Source organism: Nicrophorus vespilloides, unplaced genomic scaffold, assembly GCF_001412225.1.
Source record: "Nicrophorus vespilloides isolate i.1.1-1 unplaced genomic scaffold, Nicve_v1.0, whole genome shotgun sequence".
NCBI classification, from domain to species: domain Eukaryota; kingdom Metazoa; phylum Arthropoda; class Insecta; order Coleoptera; family Silphidae; genus Nicrophorus; species Nicrophorus vespilloides.
This window is the reverse complement of record NW_017097317.1, coordinates 36,125-54,650: the sequence shown is the minus strand read 5'-3', so window position 1 is coordinate 54,650 and position 18,526 is coordinate 36,125. Positions and strand designations below refer to the sequence as shown.

General features: G+C 32.4%; 1 protein-coding gene across 1 annotated transcript; it reads right to left on the bottom strand.

The window, feature by feature from the left end:
* Positions 1–1,362: 1,362 nt before the first annotated feature.
* Positions 1,363–16,780, bottom strand: LOC108559794 (monocarboxylate transporter 12). The gene is made up of 8 exons (XM_017917147.1): positions 16,656–16,780; positions 11,206–11,476; positions 10,585–10,811; positions 9,406–9,541; positions 4,972–5,292; positions 2,527–2,721; positions 1,942–2,075; positions 1,363–1,878 (listed from the first exon to the last, which is right to left on the bottom strand). Exons 1-7 carry the CDS (start codon positions 16,728–16,730, stop codon positions 1,951–1,953), a joined length of 1,350 nt encoding a protein of 449 aa, XP_017772636.1. The 5' UTR covers positions 16,731–16,780; the 3' UTR covers positions 1,363–1,878; positions 1,942–1,950.
* Positions 16,781–18,526: the final 1,746 nt, after the last annotated feature.

The window sequence follows — 18,526 nt, the reverse complement described above, 5'->3', positions numbered from 1 at the left end:
AAGTGGTTGAAAATTAAATAGAATTTTCTGGATTAAAGTTCACGAAGACATTTAACTAGGCTTCATTAATTTCAACAGGATGAAATTAGTGGGATTGGGTAAACATTTTCTGCGGCGTTTCGTCCTTTTGACATCGTTGGTTTTTTTAAATTATTTGTCTCGTTCCATGTCTTCAGTATTTCTGGTAAGTGTGTACTCTTATTTATTTTTTGCTTGTTTCTAGTAGAGAAGTTCCGTATATTTGCATCTTTTAGATGCGAACAAGTCTTTAAAACGTAAAAAAATTTCATGTGTAATTCTTATATTTAAAAAGTTTTTGTATTTACGCATTTATTTTTGTAATATGTAATGGAAAAATATTTGTAGAATTAAATTAATAAACTAAATTAATTAATGAAAAATTATTTTATTATGAATAAATTTGTTTATAATATCAAATATGATTAATAAAATATTATTTCAAACTTTTGTTTCAATTTATCAACTTAGCTAATTTTTATACTATTCAATTGAGGAATGTTGAAGTCTGTGTTTATTAGGGTTAAGATGCAATTTTCTCTTGATTATATTTTGAAACAAGCCAACAAGAGATACATAATTAAGATAAAATTTGTATAGTATAGTTTTTTGTTGTTATTTTTAAATTTTATTTATAAAGAAGTAGAATAATTAAAATAAATGAAATTTTTAATGAGTCCGTTGAATAGAAGTTGAATAGGATGGGATAAAAACAATGTTCGCTGCATTCGATTCCATGTTTTACTCGACTGCTCGTTTCTGGTAATAAAGACAGGAGTAATTTCTTTGTAAATTGGATATAAATTTTCGGTTACATACATTTTTTTCTTTAATTGAAGACAAATAAAGAGGGAAGGAAAAATAGAGGGACACGTACGTACGTTGTGCGAGGCGCCGCACAGCGCAGCGCGAAGGGTGGTTCGGGCGGCATTCAATTACCGTTCATTTTGATAAAACCGAGGGGAAAATAAATGCTGATTATACATGGAAAATACACTGCATGCATACGAAATGGTAAATCGCAGGCCACGTCCCGCATTTTACTTATCAACAAAACTACTCGACGAAAGGAAATTATACGCTATTACTATTATTTCAGTTTAATTAAAAAGAAACGCGCTCCATCCCGGAATTAACCTCGACGGCAATGTTACTTCATCAGTGGTCTGGTCTTGCTTTGCCTTGTCTGGTTAGGTTTGGTTTGCATTGGTCGCCTCTTGTCTTGTTTGAGATACTTGTTGACTAGATCACAAAGCGAATGAAATAGAAATAAGAAGGATGAACTAGAGGAAGAAAAGGGAGGGCGAAGGGTCAGAAAGGGAACGGTATTAAGATCCACTCTGGTGATTGTGTAATATAATTTATTTGCAAATGGCATGTGTTTTGTATGTGCGGGTGTCTCCTTCCTTATTGGGTACTGGGTGGGCCATGGATGTAATTTACGAGTCAGTGGGAAATGGCTGCAGACGCCGGAGTGTCCACGCGGCTTCTCTAATCTTGTAAAGGAGGAACACTTCTTTTGGGAATACAAACTTGGGAATTAGCGGAGGAAAAATTGCGAGATGTATTGCAAATGAAAACGGCCTGGCCTGGCCTGCCTACTTAGGCATGCATCTCGCGTATCGGGGTTCTCCTCCAATCTGGACGGATATATACATATACAACCCTTGAGCAGTAAACACAATTAGCGTTTGTTTTCAACAACCTAATAAATCCGATTTGCACTCTTATTCCGCGGATAAATAATGTACACGCCGTCCCCTCTTTTCTCGAGCGATACGCCAGCAAGGCCTGGATGGTTTTGGAGTCGGGGGTGGCGGCGGTGGTAGTGGCTCCAACTGCTACGGCTCCGCAAGGATTCTATTAAACCATAAAATTAAAACCAATCACCCGCGGACATTACAATTTTATTGTTGCACAGACCATAAATTGCTAAACATCTAATCGGCTTCTCTTCACCATCATCTCGACAGCCCAGATCACCATCACGACTATCATGCAACTGCTCTGTACATGTATACATATACTATAACTATTAGTATAATCCCTGATGAAGCCTGTAACCATAAACAATATATTTTAAAAAACCAGTAATTAATAAAACTGCAATTTATGTATACTTCAAATAATAACTTAATAAATATTTCAATAAATAGAAATGTTCCTGAGAAAAGCGTGTAAATCGAAATTGTAACTTTTTTAAAGTAAAACTGTGTAAATCGAAAAGTATGTAAAAAAAGCGCACTTAAATTAATATTAAATTTTGATTTTTTTTCTATGAATAAATAAAAAAATAATTAGAGAGAAACTGTATGAATAATAAAAATTAAAAATATGTAAATGGTGCAGATATGTTAACAAAAGTTGTTCAAAAAAATGTATATGTATTCAATAATTAGAAATTAATGTTTTGTTATTTTTAAGATTAATTATTTATATCATTATTAATGTAATGTTTAATACAGATTAAGTATAATTGCGTAACGGATTGTGTCCCATTCCACTTACCGAAAAGCTGACCGACCGTAAGGACGAAGATCCCTTTTGCAACCATGTTGAGGCCTAAAGCTGCTGGCAACTTCTTCTCATTGGTGCAGTATTCCGAAACGGTCAGGTTTTGGTTGATGACGGTTGCTGCCCGGACGTAACCGCAGATGACAGATGCAACTAGGACAGTTTCCAAGGTGGTCTGCATCGCCACAACTGGCGCAAGACCCGTGGAGGAGATGGATCCGCAGGGCGACAGAGAAAGAGAGATAGAGTTGAACAGAATGTAGAAAGTATAAGAGAGAAAGAGAGAGAAAATTGAAGAAAAAAATAATAATGTATATATATTATGAATCATATTTATATCCCCATTCAGAGAGGAGAAAACAGCTGAAATTATTCGCGCGACCGCCTTCTGTTACCACGGCAAAATGCGGTATTCCAGCAGAAACGGAATTCATCCAGTTTTAAGTAATTATAAAGATAAATTATGATACTAAAGCGCATACACACAAACGCAAACGCACCACGCCAAAAGCAAAGCGCTTATTTATTCCCAATCGATATGCAAGGATAATAGTATACAAGGATATAGAAATTAACAATACAGAAATACAAAAATTATGGTTTTCAATTAGAAATAGGTACAAAAAAATAAATTGTTTAAGCAAAATTTTCATTTTATTACAAATTAAAAAAAATGTAAATCAAATTAAACTAAATTTTAGCTAAATTAACGTTTCAGTATTAACCAATAATCGAATGAAACTACTATGTTGAATGTTACGTTTATACACCCAAAATTGTAACTTTGATTAATCGTTTGAAGCTATAAACGTCCTTTATAGTTAATATAATTCTGACATATTAAATCAAGGAATATTTTAAATTAGGATCAAAACTATAGGAAATCAAACGCTCTATTTCCTATTGGTAAAACCGTAAGACTACCTTCAAAAGCTTTGATCGATAAACTAAACTCGCTGGGTTTGTAATACACGCGTATTTCCAATTAAATACTAAAGGCAACATGCGAAATTCAATTATTAGGTAGTATGCAAATCCTTGGTGGAAAGAAGAAAGAAAAAAGCACAAAGCATGTAAATTAGATTCTTTTAAAATATACTCCTTGTGAAATAATAGTATCAGAGAGCAAAGACGCTTAAAAAATAGAGACGGGAAACTCTCTTAAATGCATAAGGATAAAAGCGTTGTTTATTAAGCTTGTATTACTGTCACTAATTGAAGTAGAGTGGAAAGTATACACTTGGTATACTTTTTCAGTGAAATCACTTTAGGTAGTGGTTTATGGATGAAAATGATAGATTATAGGTCAATATCTGATGTAGTTATACAATGTAATTAATGGTGGATTAATGAAACTACTTCAGTGCACTTTAGGCAATAACGTTTATTTTTCAGCAGAACTCCGATGATATTCCTCGTGGCACATATGCATCGTATTTGAACAATAATTAGGATTAGAATCCCAATGGAGTATCGAAACCGAATTCGAATTCAAATCGGAAATACGACATGCGTAATAATTAAAATTAAGAACGTGGTACATGGTTATATTGGAATTCAGTACAAGAGGCTCTCAGAAGATTGATCATCCAGATACAAATATACAGGTATACCTATGAGTGTAATTCTTAAAGAAAATACATTATTAGAAGATGGAGTAAACATTAAGAACATGGTGAACAATTTGTAGGGATTCCGATGTAGACTCATAAAGAATGTAACTAGGATAGTTTTCTGGTAATGTTTCGTATTTTGTAACTGAATAAATCGAATGACGGAAATGTGTAGGATGCAATATCGAATCGAACGAAACCGGAACCGGAAACGAACTGTCGTAATTACATGCAAATGGTTATTTTGGTAACGCCCCGAACTCCGTTGAGAGAATAATAAGAAGCAATACTTCAAATTTCATTTAAGATTAATTCAATGTACTATCCTTATGTATGCGTTGTACTCTTTTTTTGTCTTTTTTATTTAAGGACTGAAATATTTTAAGGAAAACACGCACGACGACGAATTCTTGCGTGAAATCTGCAACACAAAATTATAATACTTCTCAAGCAGTTGCGAGCACGTAGAAGATTCAAAGCGTATTCTTCTACAATTCCGCAACGCAATATTGCGGCTGTGTCATCTTTAATAAGTAATTTCATTTAATATAGGATGAATCTAGCTCGCAAGGATGAAAAGGTGGATGGATGCTGTGACGCACGTACCTAAATATAAATTGAATGAGTGCCTGTTGAGGCTCAATTGGAGGATAATGGATGATGGAACAAGGGCACACGACACACAAATGGACAGTCTTTTGTGAATATTTTTGCAGATTGAGAGCGAAAGAGGAAATGGCTAAGTGCGTGCCACAAAGAAAGCAGATTGCGTGTGCTGTTTATGGCTATTAAATAATTCTTTCAGTGCGTTCGAGCCTGATCTTACGTGATCTGCAAATGGCCAGCATCAAGCCTCCAACCAGGAATGTCATTCGGTTTCCCATCCCACATTTGGACGCCAAGTAGGGAATGCTGAGGCGGGCCACGATGTCCGCAGCCGATAATAGGGACATGCTTAGCGCCGTCTCTGACCTACTCAAGCCTCTTGCTTCCTGCAGGTAGAAAGGGAACAGCATGCTGAAGGATATACTAGCTGTATACACCACGGCTAAACCAATGATTATATTGATGAACACACCATCCAGCAGCAAATCTAAATCTAGAATCTGACATATCTTCTTCCAAATCCTTACACAAGTGCTTATTTCTGCAAAAAATAAACAAAATAATTAATTATCTCTGAAAATATTTGATTACAGAAGCAATTAAAAAAAAAATATTTTCATCTAATCTTAAAAAATATATATCAGAAAATAATCATAAATAAAAATAATTACTTATAAACAAAAATATTGCAGAAGAATTTTTATTTATTAAATAAGTTTGTTTTGTTTTTAATTCGATTATTAAATTAATTGAAACATTCATGAAATTCATTTCAACATAAATTGCGCTTCGAATGATCGTCTGACAATTTTAATTCATGGTTGTTTTAATAAAATTTTAATGAGTTTCGAACCAATTAATTGTTAACAATCCAATTAGTGACACTTAAAATAAAATGTTTCAATATTATATAATTTATTAAATAAACATAATAATACTTATTTAATATTTATTTAATTTTATAACACCTACATATAAAATTAAAAAAATGAAATTAAAGACATAACCGAATTTTAAGAAATTTTAATAATTGGTTACTCAATTAAAATATAAGATGTAATTGTTTTTTATAAATACAATAAAATTTACTTTTTTTTAATTAATGGAATTATAAAAAGGATATTAAAAAGGACTTATTGAGCTTTCAAATAAAGGATAAAATATTAAATTACATAAAATGAAATGAATAGAAATCAAATTGAATATGAAACAAAATTATGTTTTAACAAAATTAATTAATTTCTGTTTTTTGCTGTAATTGCTATTAAATATGTAAATAATATTTGTGAAAATCAAGTAATCACTGTATCGATTACAAAATTAATTATTTCAATTGAATACTGATTCTATTCATTAATCAGTCCATGTTAATTATGAATGGGAATTGACAATTACTAAATATATTGGTGATAGTAATAAACGGTATGGAAGTTCAAAGGGCTCTTTGTAAATGGTTCTACAAAACCAAAGTCATAGCCAATCTCTGTAAAAGGGGATGAATGATTCGATACTTAATCACGAATTAGCAAATATGTTTATCATTTAGTTCGTAATTAATTAGTAACAAAAATTCCGATTTTTTTTTTCATTTCTAATTATCAACTCATCATACGTTTTGATGACCGATGGAAAATTTTCACAATCCGGATCGTTCCGGTCTGGCAAAACTAATAGGCATTCGCGAAAATACCCATCCGTCCAAATTAATTTTGTTATTTCCTAATTAACGCTTTGCTATGAAACGGGATGACCATAGCAAACCCCAAAATCTGGATGCATTTCGTTGAATGGAGATAGTCTAGGCTGCGTCCCTCCGGACGGATTAATACTATTAATTAGGAAATGGATATTGGTCCTAGGATGCGATAAATCAGCTAGCTAATTGGGAGAACTGCGGTGTCCCGTTTTTGCGCTGCAAATTATGTACAAACAACTGAACTTTCGAGTTACTCTCTTGTTCTATATATATATTTTTTTTTTTGCGTAACTTTTCCTCTTCTTCGCGAGATTGCTGTCTGACCTAAACATAATTAGGCCGACGGCACATCAAACCCGAGCAGGACCTTCTCAGTTTATAACATTCTGCTGCACAAAGTTTTCGAATTAAATCCAATTACCCGAACTGAAATTCACTCACTCACCGGTGTGTGTGAGCTAAACCCGAAACGTGAGAATCAAATACACTTCAAATAAAAAAAAACACTACAAATATTTTCAATGTTTACCTAACGTACATTTTTTTAACGTACTTTCAATTATACGTACAACATTATTCTCAGACCCAAGTAAAGAAATAGATATGAAATAATTCCTAGGATATGCTATATGTTCTTATGAATTTAAGTAAAAATATATATTACTGGATTTGAGTTAATGAAATAAATAAAAATGTGACGTGACGTGGACGTTCCGTAAGTAAGTAGTAAGTTGAAATGATTGAACTAATTGACGTAAATGTGCCGAAGTAGTAGTTCCGTATAGTAGTTTTGTTTTTAATTTATATCAATGTAATATTAAGACAATTGTTTAATTATATTGAACATGGATAAAAAAAAATAAAAATTAAATTAAGTCACCGCCTCTACTTTCCGCATTGACTATTTCTTCCTATTCCATAATGGTGATTATTATTATTATTCCGTACAATCTTTCGCCGCCGCCCGTTCCATCCAAAGTATTCCTTCATTTTTCCGTTCCTTTTTTCGGTTATAATTCATCGGAATGTAAGTGGAAGTTTTTGCGCCCTCCGGAGCGGAGCGGATTGAAGGGAAGTTTTCTGAGGGCGGCGTTCCTCAAAATGACTTAATACAATGCTAATGCGTTTAAGAATAAGATGGGCCGTAATTGGATTCGGTCCTATTTGGTAATTCAATATTTCTTAACGGATTAATTTCATTTTAATCTCAAATGCCAACCGACCGCATCGACATCGAAGAAAAATAATAAATAAAAAAAAGAGAAATAATTCGAATTACGTAATTGTAGCAAAATAATTGTTAGCACATTCGACGATTTTATTATCAGCAGTAATCATGCGCTTATCTCGTTTCTTTCTTGATAATTGCTGAAAATGTAATTACGTTGCTCCACGTTATAAATAAGTAATTATTAGAGCAGGAAACGTCTCGTGGTTGTATAAAGGTCAGGTGCGATAAACTCTGCTCTAAGTTTATTGATGAGTTTTTTGGAACTTCGTAACATTCTTCATACAAAATTCATTTTCTTATCAATATTTATATAAATGTAATAATTGAATTGTTTACTCAAGTATAATATTTTATATACATCAAAAACAATATTTAATTAAGGGATTGAGGCATTGTATGAAGAGGCTTCCCTAGTAGCCACGTACTTTTCTTGCTAGCGTATTTAACTATTTATTATATATATTCGAATATATTCACAAAACACCATATGACGATTTTATACGACATCAAGCAATATTTCTTTTTTTTAAATTGTCTATATTCTTTTGTAATTAATGTAATTTTAATTAATTTTGAACTAATTTAAAATATTTCAAAAAGTATCAACAATATTTCTTATTTTTTTATTTCTACTAAAAATTACTTAAAATTTCTAAAAATTGACTCAAATTTTCAATAATAAATTTACTACTAATTCATTTTGAATAATAATAAGTTTATTATTATACAGTTTTATTTACTATTTTTGTTACTACGTTACAAAAATTAAGTTAAATGCCTGCAAAAGGCTATTGACCATAGGTCTTTCTGTTCTAAATTTGAATATTTCGTATGCTTTAAAAATATTATATTTTTAAGAACTGATTATTAGAGTTTTCAAAATAAATGCTTTAAAACTTTGTTAATTAGATATGAACTGGTTTCGGTATCCTTTGATGTCATAATGAGTAATATAAATCAACAGTACTAGATTATATTTCGTTAGTTTCATTACGAATTGTAGTGGATTTAATTAAAAAGTTGCTCGGGTAAACTAAATTTGTTCATAACCGAATCACGACGCTCTTATGCAATATCGAACGGATGATTCGGAGCAGCGCGTATGCAGTTCGTTTGGCCCTAATACATTTTTGTGTCATTGCACAAGCATCGAAAACGAAACCTCACGTTAATTATATAATATTCCTAGGCGTCCGCAATTTATGCTAATCAGTCAATTTGTATGGTAATATTTCTATAAGTTTGATAAGAATGAAACTCAGTAATTTCGTTACTAGTCGCGCGAATCTGCATATTTTATGAACTAATATAATTTCGGGCTTACTCCTGCCCGTCTATTCCCTCGTTTCTTTCCTTTCCTTTTTTGTCATTTTTCAGCACGAGGCACTTTGTTTCCTTTCCTTCTTCTTGTTGTGTTTTTTTTATATATATTCGCTTCCTGTCCTTCCGGGGCGCAACAACATTTAATCCAGCTTTACGAGATTTGCATACTTTTATCTTTAATCATCTCATCGCGTCGGAGGAACGGATTACACATATTTCATAGATTTTCTTATAATCGAGTTAATTTCCCGGCATGTGTTGCATCCGAATCGAGGAAGTGTATCAAATATTTTTATGGTATTACAGAATTTTCTGGATGAAACATAAAAACGCAGAAGCTTCCAATTTTTGTATACAATAAAAGCTAAGGGCGTGGGGAGATGGGAGACGTGTTATGTACAAACCTGCGTTTTCCAATTGACTCTTGCTTTTGCTGGGAACTTCGACGACGGAGTCTGGTTTTTTAGCAATACTTGGAGCGGCGGACAGCAAACTTGTTGTTTCATCAACTTCCACCTTCTTCTCATGCCACTGGACAGGCTGGAATCAAAGGCGTTAATCAGTAATGGCATGGAAAGAAAACATCGATTTGATGAAACCGGAAATGAATGTAACAAAGACACGAAGCAAATCTGTATGGAGGAGGACAACTTCCCCTTTTTTTTCGGATCGAATTATTCTGAAGCATTCTGCGGCGCGAGACGCCTCAGGGCCTCTCGGGGATAAGAATCGTGTGTTTGGCATCTAATTTTCGGAAATCGTCGAAATAGAATAAAACGTAACAGCAAAAAAATCTACACAAACTTCGTGAAAACGCGCGTCAAGGTACGGGGTTGAAATTTAATTAATTATATTCTTGTAACTTGTGCAAAACGAAAGACAAGTGGATGTAATCCTCTACAATGTGTACTTTGTTAGCAGTAAAGCTTCGTTTATAACCCCGACCACGCGATCTATGATTGTATATTAACCTGTGGGGACTTGAAACGCTACGCGCTGAGCCAAAGGATTAACATACTAATTTTCGTAATTTTAAGCTATTTATTGTGTTCATTTGAGTCCGCTTTTAGATATCATCTGCACAATTCACTTAAAGTATTACGGATATATCCTCTATTTCACCTCACTCCATATATCCAAATATGCTTCTGTATGTACATATATAACTTATTCATACGAAATACCGTATTACATCGAAACACAAATCATAATACATCATTCATTCAGATTTCATTAATATAAACATTAGCGAAACACGCAAATGACAAAATATGAATTATTAATACCTTCATATTCAAATTACTACTAACATAGTTTCCTATAATAATATTTTAAATTGAATAAATATATAAATAAAATAGATCTAAAAAATAATAAAATTGTAATGTTGAAAAAAAAATTCAATTGTTAAGTTCCGGTAATACGCAGAGGTAATTTTGAACTTATTGTGCAAGTCGTGTGAAGAATTGGTAAGTGGCTTATCAGTATTCAACGTGAATATCTCAAAGGGAAACAAATCCGCACACAGGGAAAGAATGTGCATGTGCTTGTTTATTTTTCGTTTCTTATTGCATTGTATTTACTTGGAATAGAAGTGATCCGACCAGCCCGTGCAAGGATAGTGCGCCTAGGATAAAGGTAGCACCTTTGTAACCATACTCGTCCAGAAGGTATCGGACGAGCTGTGGCATCAGCATCTGTCCAATTCCTGTCCCAGCCATGGATAGGCCGACAGCTTGACTCCTTTTTTTATCGAAGTATGTTTTCACAGCCAGGAAGGTCGCCGGCATGATCAACCCAAAGCCCAAACCTAGAAAATAGTCAACAACTTAAAAAAAGCATTTCACAAATAAAGACTACATAAATTTGTATCGACGGGGGCGGCGAAGGTTTCGATGATAAATCATCGTTCTGGTTGTTAATCGCGAGTAATTTATAATTTTTTTCCAAATGGAAGGAGGCGGCGAAGCGCGCCTCATAGTCATATATATTCACTTTCTTGTCTCATTTGGCATTCCGCGAAGAATTGCGATGATTCATGCCGTCATCATGACAAAGGCTATTTAGTGAAAAATATTTCATATTAACGCTTTCAGCCGTCGCCTCCGCCGCCGCTCCAGCTCTTTCGTATATCTTTCCCCCCAATTCGTTCGTTCTTTTTTTTTAAGTTCTGGGTAGAAAAGCGTAAAGTAAAATTAGATTACCAGTGAAGAGGCTGTAAGTTATTATTAAATGTGCGAGATTCGTGGCGAAGCTGGATAAAATCAATCCAGTCGATGTGAGCAGCACTCCGATAAATGTCACAAGCCTGGGACTGTAATTCTTCAGTAAAGGCCCCGTCACTATTCCCGAGAAATTCGTCACCATACTACATATGTTCATAACTAGTGCAACCCCCATAGTTCCATGACCCATAGCTTCTATTTCCTCTCCAAACAGCAAACCAAATAGTGACACCAAAGATTGATTCACCATCTACAAAATAAAATCACTGCTTTTACTATATCATTAAAAGTTTATAATTTTTTTCTATAAAATTTATTAAAAATGCACGAAGAAACTGGACTACACAGGACAAAGGAATACGAAATACAATGATAATTTACATATTTAAATTTTTCTCTTTAATTTTATTAAATTTGAAAAAAAAATCAATATATCTTATGAAGTTTCATTTTTCTTGTATAAATTGAAACATTAAAGTAAATAAAAATAATCACATTTTTTTTTAATTTTAAATATCAAAAAATCTTACATAATTTTTTTTTTCTAAATTTTTTAAATTGTTTTTTATTCTAAAAATTTGATTTTTTATTATATTTTTTAATATTTGTTAATTGATTTTACAAAATTTGCAATTTTATTTTAGCGAAACTGGATTAGTTTTTTCTATTCATGATATTTTGTAACAATTTGGATAAAGCTGAAGATAAATTGTGTAAATACAGCTGATATAAACCGTGACCTCGCTTTGCGTCCTTTTGAAATAATGCTTTACATTAAGTCGTAAAATTTCACATTTTCCTGAATATGAGAATCTGTTGCTCGTCATTTTATAGGTACTCGATTTACGATGTTTACACGTCAAGGATATACCTAAAGAAAATTCAATATAGACTTCAACGTCACGCAGTTAAATATTTTTTATTAATTATATAGTTCGTTAATTAAAAGTAATGTAATTATTGTTATTAGTATTAAAGTCTGTAAATTAATTATATGTAATAATTAAAAAGAAATAAAGTATGCAATTGTTTCAATTATCGAATTGTTTTAAATGTGATTTTGAAATTAAAGTTGGTACAAAGATTGTTCTGTGATGTTGGGAATTACAGAGATGTCTGAAATAGTCCAGGATCAAAAAGGGATTTATTGATTCTACTGAACGGCTCCGCCGTCAAAGTCTTTCCGTATTCTCGCGCCGAAAGTAATTTAAACGCAAATAAAGATTAATTCTTTTGCACAAATGTTTGCTAATTAACAAAAACAGCTACAATAAAGAAATATCAATTGAAAGTGGATCAGCTTAAAAGCATTTATTAAAAGGTTTTTTGTGGAACAATTATATGTTTACAACTCGTGGGAAGAAACACAAGTAAGTGAGATGAATATTCCCATCCATGCTTTTTGTTGGTTTACTTTTTGAGTGTTCTTTACTAGTCTGTCACACTTTGGTGCAAAAGGCTTTAATGAATTGTCGAGTGAGGAACTGTTGCTTCCGAAGCGGAGGTGCGTTCTTTTTATGAACTCTGAGCACCTGAATTCATTAACGTTTCCACCGGAAGTAATCCTCTTAGCCTTGCAATTTTTACTCTGCACATTGAATCCGTACATGCACACACTCATAACTATATATGTATATATTGGAATCCGAGGAAACGCTGAATTTTTCAAATAAATCATAATTCCAGTTGGAAAAGAGACTTTCCTGCATAATGTTCGGAACGCTGAAACTTTTCATAATATTTTATTGAAAATAACGCTTTGCGTAATCGAAGCTACCAACTACCTAAAGAAACGTGATCTGCGGCCAACTTTTCTTTCAATTCAATATAAAACAATTTATATTTGATATATATACAATTTTACTTGTATTGTATGTATTCAAATCCCAGTAATTGTAAGATGTATTTATTTAAGTTTTGGAATGAATACAAATATAGAATAATGGTAATTTACGCAAATGATCTTCAAACACTGTCACAACTACAATACAAAATACTGTCATTAAAAGTTGCATAAAGTAAGGTATTTAATTTAGAAATTTTAAGCGGCGAAATATATCCGAATTATCCTTTACACGGGAGACTTCGCTTACGCAAAATTGCATGTAAGGACACTGTGGTGGCGTAGTCATCAAATCTTAGTTCAATGCACCCTAAAGGCAACCGCAAAGGGTTAAAATCATGTAATTTTTGTAAGTTTTTATGTAATTATAATGTATGATGGTGGAACCATTACTCAAGTACGAGTCTGTTGTATCCGTGTGGGCGATATTATCCGATAGGTTGAAATAGTTTTATTGAAGCCCTTAGGAGATATGCGAATGTGTTTGTGTATTGAGTAGAGCATGCATTGTAATATACGATAAATATTCTTATAGAAGTCGAGAACCGTTCGGTCTTTGAGTGTTTAGTTGTAAGAGGTCCTTCGACCTCAGCACTCAAGGCTACAAACCCTAAGGATCGGATCTCGTTCATCCGTCGTGCCCGATTTACCAAGGAGTGGGTGCATCTTTGCTCCCGGCATTTAAACGAGCCTATTATGTTATTGTTGAGCTTCCCTTTAATCCCTTCTTTGTCAACGATCGCATTGAAAGAAACATTTCTAATTTTCTATTATCTCAACATATTCTCAAACTTCTTTTTCAGCTCTTCAAGTTTTATAGACTCAACCATCAATGAAAGCCTCTGAAAACAATGTACAGACTGTAAGGAGTTGATCCTTTTAAGAAATTTACTACAAATATAGTAACAGTTAAAAATAAATCTATTCGGTTTCGGTTTTCGGATAGAACTTTGAATATTTTATATAAACACTTAACCATTGTTTTACACGTTTTAACAAGGTTAAAAAAAATAAATGTTGAACATAACCTATCACTCGTTTTACATTTTTTAGTCGTTTTCGCTTTAACACGGTATAAAAAAAATTAGAAATAAATGTTGAAAATAACATACTTATGCGTTTTTTGCATACTTTTCGATTTACACGGTTTTACACTCAGAATCCTATCTACCGTTCAAATCGCAGGATAAGTGTAATTAAAACTTTATGGAAAAAACTTGCATTTGAAGGCAAGCTTTAAAATTAGAATAAACTGTTATATACTGTAATACATATAAATATATACTTATATAATATAAATATGTATGTATATTATCCAGAAATAAGAGAGAAGACGAGACTTGAAGCTGTAAATAATTCAATGCGGAAATCCAAATGCACTTTGAGTTCATGAAAAATTTATTTTATGGTCAGAGCTGAATATTACATAAATTACAGTCGGAATATATTTAATTATCTCTAGGAAATAAACAGTTCCACTTCATTTAAGCTTAAGAGACTTGATAGTTTTTACTCGTAATTTTACTTTTAATAGTACTTTCTTTTAAAGTACATTAACTCTTATTTATTTATCTATACAGACGACAAATTCAAGCGAATTTAATACAAGTAATTTTATTTTATTTATTTATATGTTTTTATAACAGTCAACAACTTTTTTTATAAAATTTACTACAACATGGAAAATCAATAATAGAACAAAATAATCAATTTTGCAAAAGTTAAAAATTATTTATTTATTTTTTCATTCTAAAATCTTTATTTATACTAAATTTCATGTAAATTTTCTGGGTGAAAGAAAGCGGTTTTTGTGTTTTTGCATGCAATAAATTAATATTATTTAATAATTATTACATAACTATTTGTATATTTGTAATTATGTAAATATATATAATTATATAAGAAAGAGGTGTTTCAAAGTTAAATCAATTTTTTAGGGTAGCAATCGGAATCAAATGTAATCCATCCGGTGAAATTGGATGGGAAAGCAAATCAAGGGTTGAAGAAGAAAAAAAAAAGTTATGTTGAAAATATATAAATGAATTCGAAGGGGGAAATGAAAATAATCAAGTATGCACCGTATTTAATTTGAACCGATCGTTATGTAAATATTATGCAGCTCACTTACTCATGCGTGCAGGTAAAGCTCGGAGACATGACTTTATTGAAATGGTAAATAGCAGATAAATCCACCACCTGTGGGTTGTAGAAAATTGCAAGCGACATGCATCCATCTCTCATACCGACGACCCCTACCTCCCCACCTACGTCCGCCCTTCAGTACTCATCCCACCCTCCGTGGCTCGTTGAAACCTGTGGCGACAGACATTCCAACCCCTCGACCCTATTCTCGTCCTTCCGCCGGATCGTTTTCGGACTAAGCACTCTGCTTTACTGGATTTTTAATCAACCATAAACTGTTTACAGTGTGTCCCCTGATGAGGAAGGGGAGCGACGATGTTACTAGCGACCATCAAAAATGAACGATGGCTTTGCTTTAAGTGTATCTTTAATACGAGAATCATTACACACTTCAATTTATTTCTCTTAAAATGTTAAATTAATAACATACACTTAGTACATAATATAGATATGTTTTGAAAAAAAAAAGTACGAATAGAAAAATTTTATGAACACTTTAAAAAATTAATGTAACAGATTTTTCCTGATCAATAATATTTCTAGCTGTTTTTAGAAATTTAAAAAAAATAACACATTGCGGATAAATCGCGGATATATCCGCCTTATCCTTTACACAAAAATGCATGTAAGGTAATGTTTTTATTATTTCACATTTTTTTTATCTATAATTATTTGTGTAATTGTATTTTTTCTTATTATTTTTTTTTTAATATTTATTATAACAGTTACATATAAATAAATAAAAATTATCAACTGTAACAAAAGGCTATTGACTATAGGTTTTTCTGTCTTATTAGAAATAAACGAAATAAACATGAAAGCAATATCTTTTATTTTGTTCCTCAATCTAATCAATTAATTACTAACGTTTCTCAGACGCCACGCGAGTAACGATGTTACGAAATACCGCGAGAGTAATGGAGAATTATTTGTTTAATAATTGTAAAGTAATAATAATAATAGTTAATGCAACAATAAATTACAAAAAGAAAACTTAATACAATAACAAAAATAAAATAAAACTGCTGCAAAGGGTTATTGACCATATGTCTTTCTGTAATATTTTGATAAATTAATTAAAGAATATGTTTCTTTTGAAGGTATTATGTTTTGTTTCATTATAATTAAGAGTGATTTTAATGGAAATAGTGCACATACATATATAGTATATATTTAGAAGAAAAATATATACACAAAGAACTAGATGAAAATAATGAATACTGCGAGAATTTCCTTTTACATGTTCTGATGCTGTTAATGCTGCAAATTTCTTTTAGTCGGCCTTTTGTACCGTCATTGGAGAAGGACAATGAAATTTTATGGAACGGAATAGTGTGAAAGAGAAACGGGCACAAAAAAACGCACAGCAGGAAAAATAGAGAAAGGGAACAAAAAAAAAGAAAGAATAAGAGAAATACGCACTGAAAGAAGTGGAGGTACTTACGTTGGTGAGGGCCACACCAATAACAATAATCCAGCCCCATCCTCCATCCGGCGGTTCCTTCCGATAATTTGCCATCTCGCTTTTAAACCTTACATTTCGACACTCGGATTACAACTGGCGATCTTATCGGCTCGTATGTGACTGAAAGCAAGTGATAAAGATTATCGGCTATCGATTTGTTTATTCTTTATCGAGCCTCCAAGCCTGATCCAAGGTCCCAACCGTAGCTCTAACCACGCATCCATCATTCATTCTAATAAGACGGGGGAGGAGGCTGCCGAATCACCGAATACTGGCGTTATCTTGATAACCCTTTTGGTGGATGCTTTTTAACCCTGTTTCGTCCGATGCCGTGAATTAATGATCACTGAAAATAATACGCTAAGCTTGTAACAAACACAGTATTATTGAAATTTTTGTCAACAAGAGTTCAGAATATTTATTTTCGCTGAAATTAGGGTGAAACGACTTACAGCTAATAGCCGACTCTAATAATACCAAAATCATCTTGAACAGCTAAATGTTATTATAAATTTGACTATTATTGAGGAATAATTAAAAATATTAATTATTAAGTTTTTCTCATTAATTTGTTGATACAGGGTGCAGCAGAAATATATCCCACATTACAAACAATAAAAAATTTCCAAGAACAACTCCAAATGTTTATCGGCCGCCAAGGCCACCATTTGATTTAATTAATTCTCGTTAATCAATTTGATTATTGTTATTTACAATCTGCGAGTGAAGAGCAAAAAAAACTAAATAATTATGATAAAGAGATATGGATTTGTTTTGATTAATTCTCATTAATCACTATATTTGAGAGTGAAGAAGAATATTTAGACTTTGTTCTTAAATCAACTAATTGGTCATTTTTTGTTAAAATTTATAAAGTGTATTCAAGTTGATTAGAAAAAGACACATAATTACTCACCTGTTGTGAAATGAATCAACGATGACAAAGAAAAAATGGAAGTGGTATAGAAGTTAGGAACATTTAATGAATTGTCCATAATTCAAGTGAATTTGTTAGTGAAAAGAACTCTTTGCGGAAAATCCAAAGAAATGTCGAAGGAAACACAAAGTTTAGACACAAAACAAAGTTTTACTGAAGACCAAACAAATGGGTAAATATAAAACATAAACATAGTAATACTAAGATTAAATTACGTTCAATGTAGTTCCGAGGCTGAAGTGATGTCGGCTGATGTTTCTAATAATATTCAAAATATCTCCAACAATTCACCCTCGGGAATCGAACCGATCCAACTGAACTTAGATGTTGAACTTCCGGTTGGAAGCGATTCCAATTATTCTGTACCCGAAACCAGTTCGAACACTTTACTACCTCTTGAACTTCATTTAGATGCAGGAAACTCAAATGCACAAGATCGATCCGCGTCTTCAAATGTTGAAACAAACTCAACGTCATCACAAATTAAAGAATCTGAAAGTAACCCAGAAAAACCATTACAAAATGATAATAATGTTTTGAATGATAAAACTAATTCAGAAGTTTCCTATGAGGAATCCGATTGTGATTTACTGATTGACTTCTTAGATGCTCCAGTGAATATAAACAACCCTGGTAGTACCAAAGTTGAAGCACCAACCACTTGTCTTCTTACAGGAATTTTGGATGAGGATATTTCGACAACTAACGAAATTTATGCTTATACTAATTTACAGACTATGCCTTCTAATGGCATAGATGAACTTGATGCATTCATTAGAAGTATTTACGATGTTTTTCCAGAAGCTTCAGATAGCAATATTGAAATATTAGGTGATACTGAGAGTACAGTTTTTGAAGCCATTATTACAAAAGATAAAGACGAAGCAGCATCAGTGAATGAAACTAAGCGACT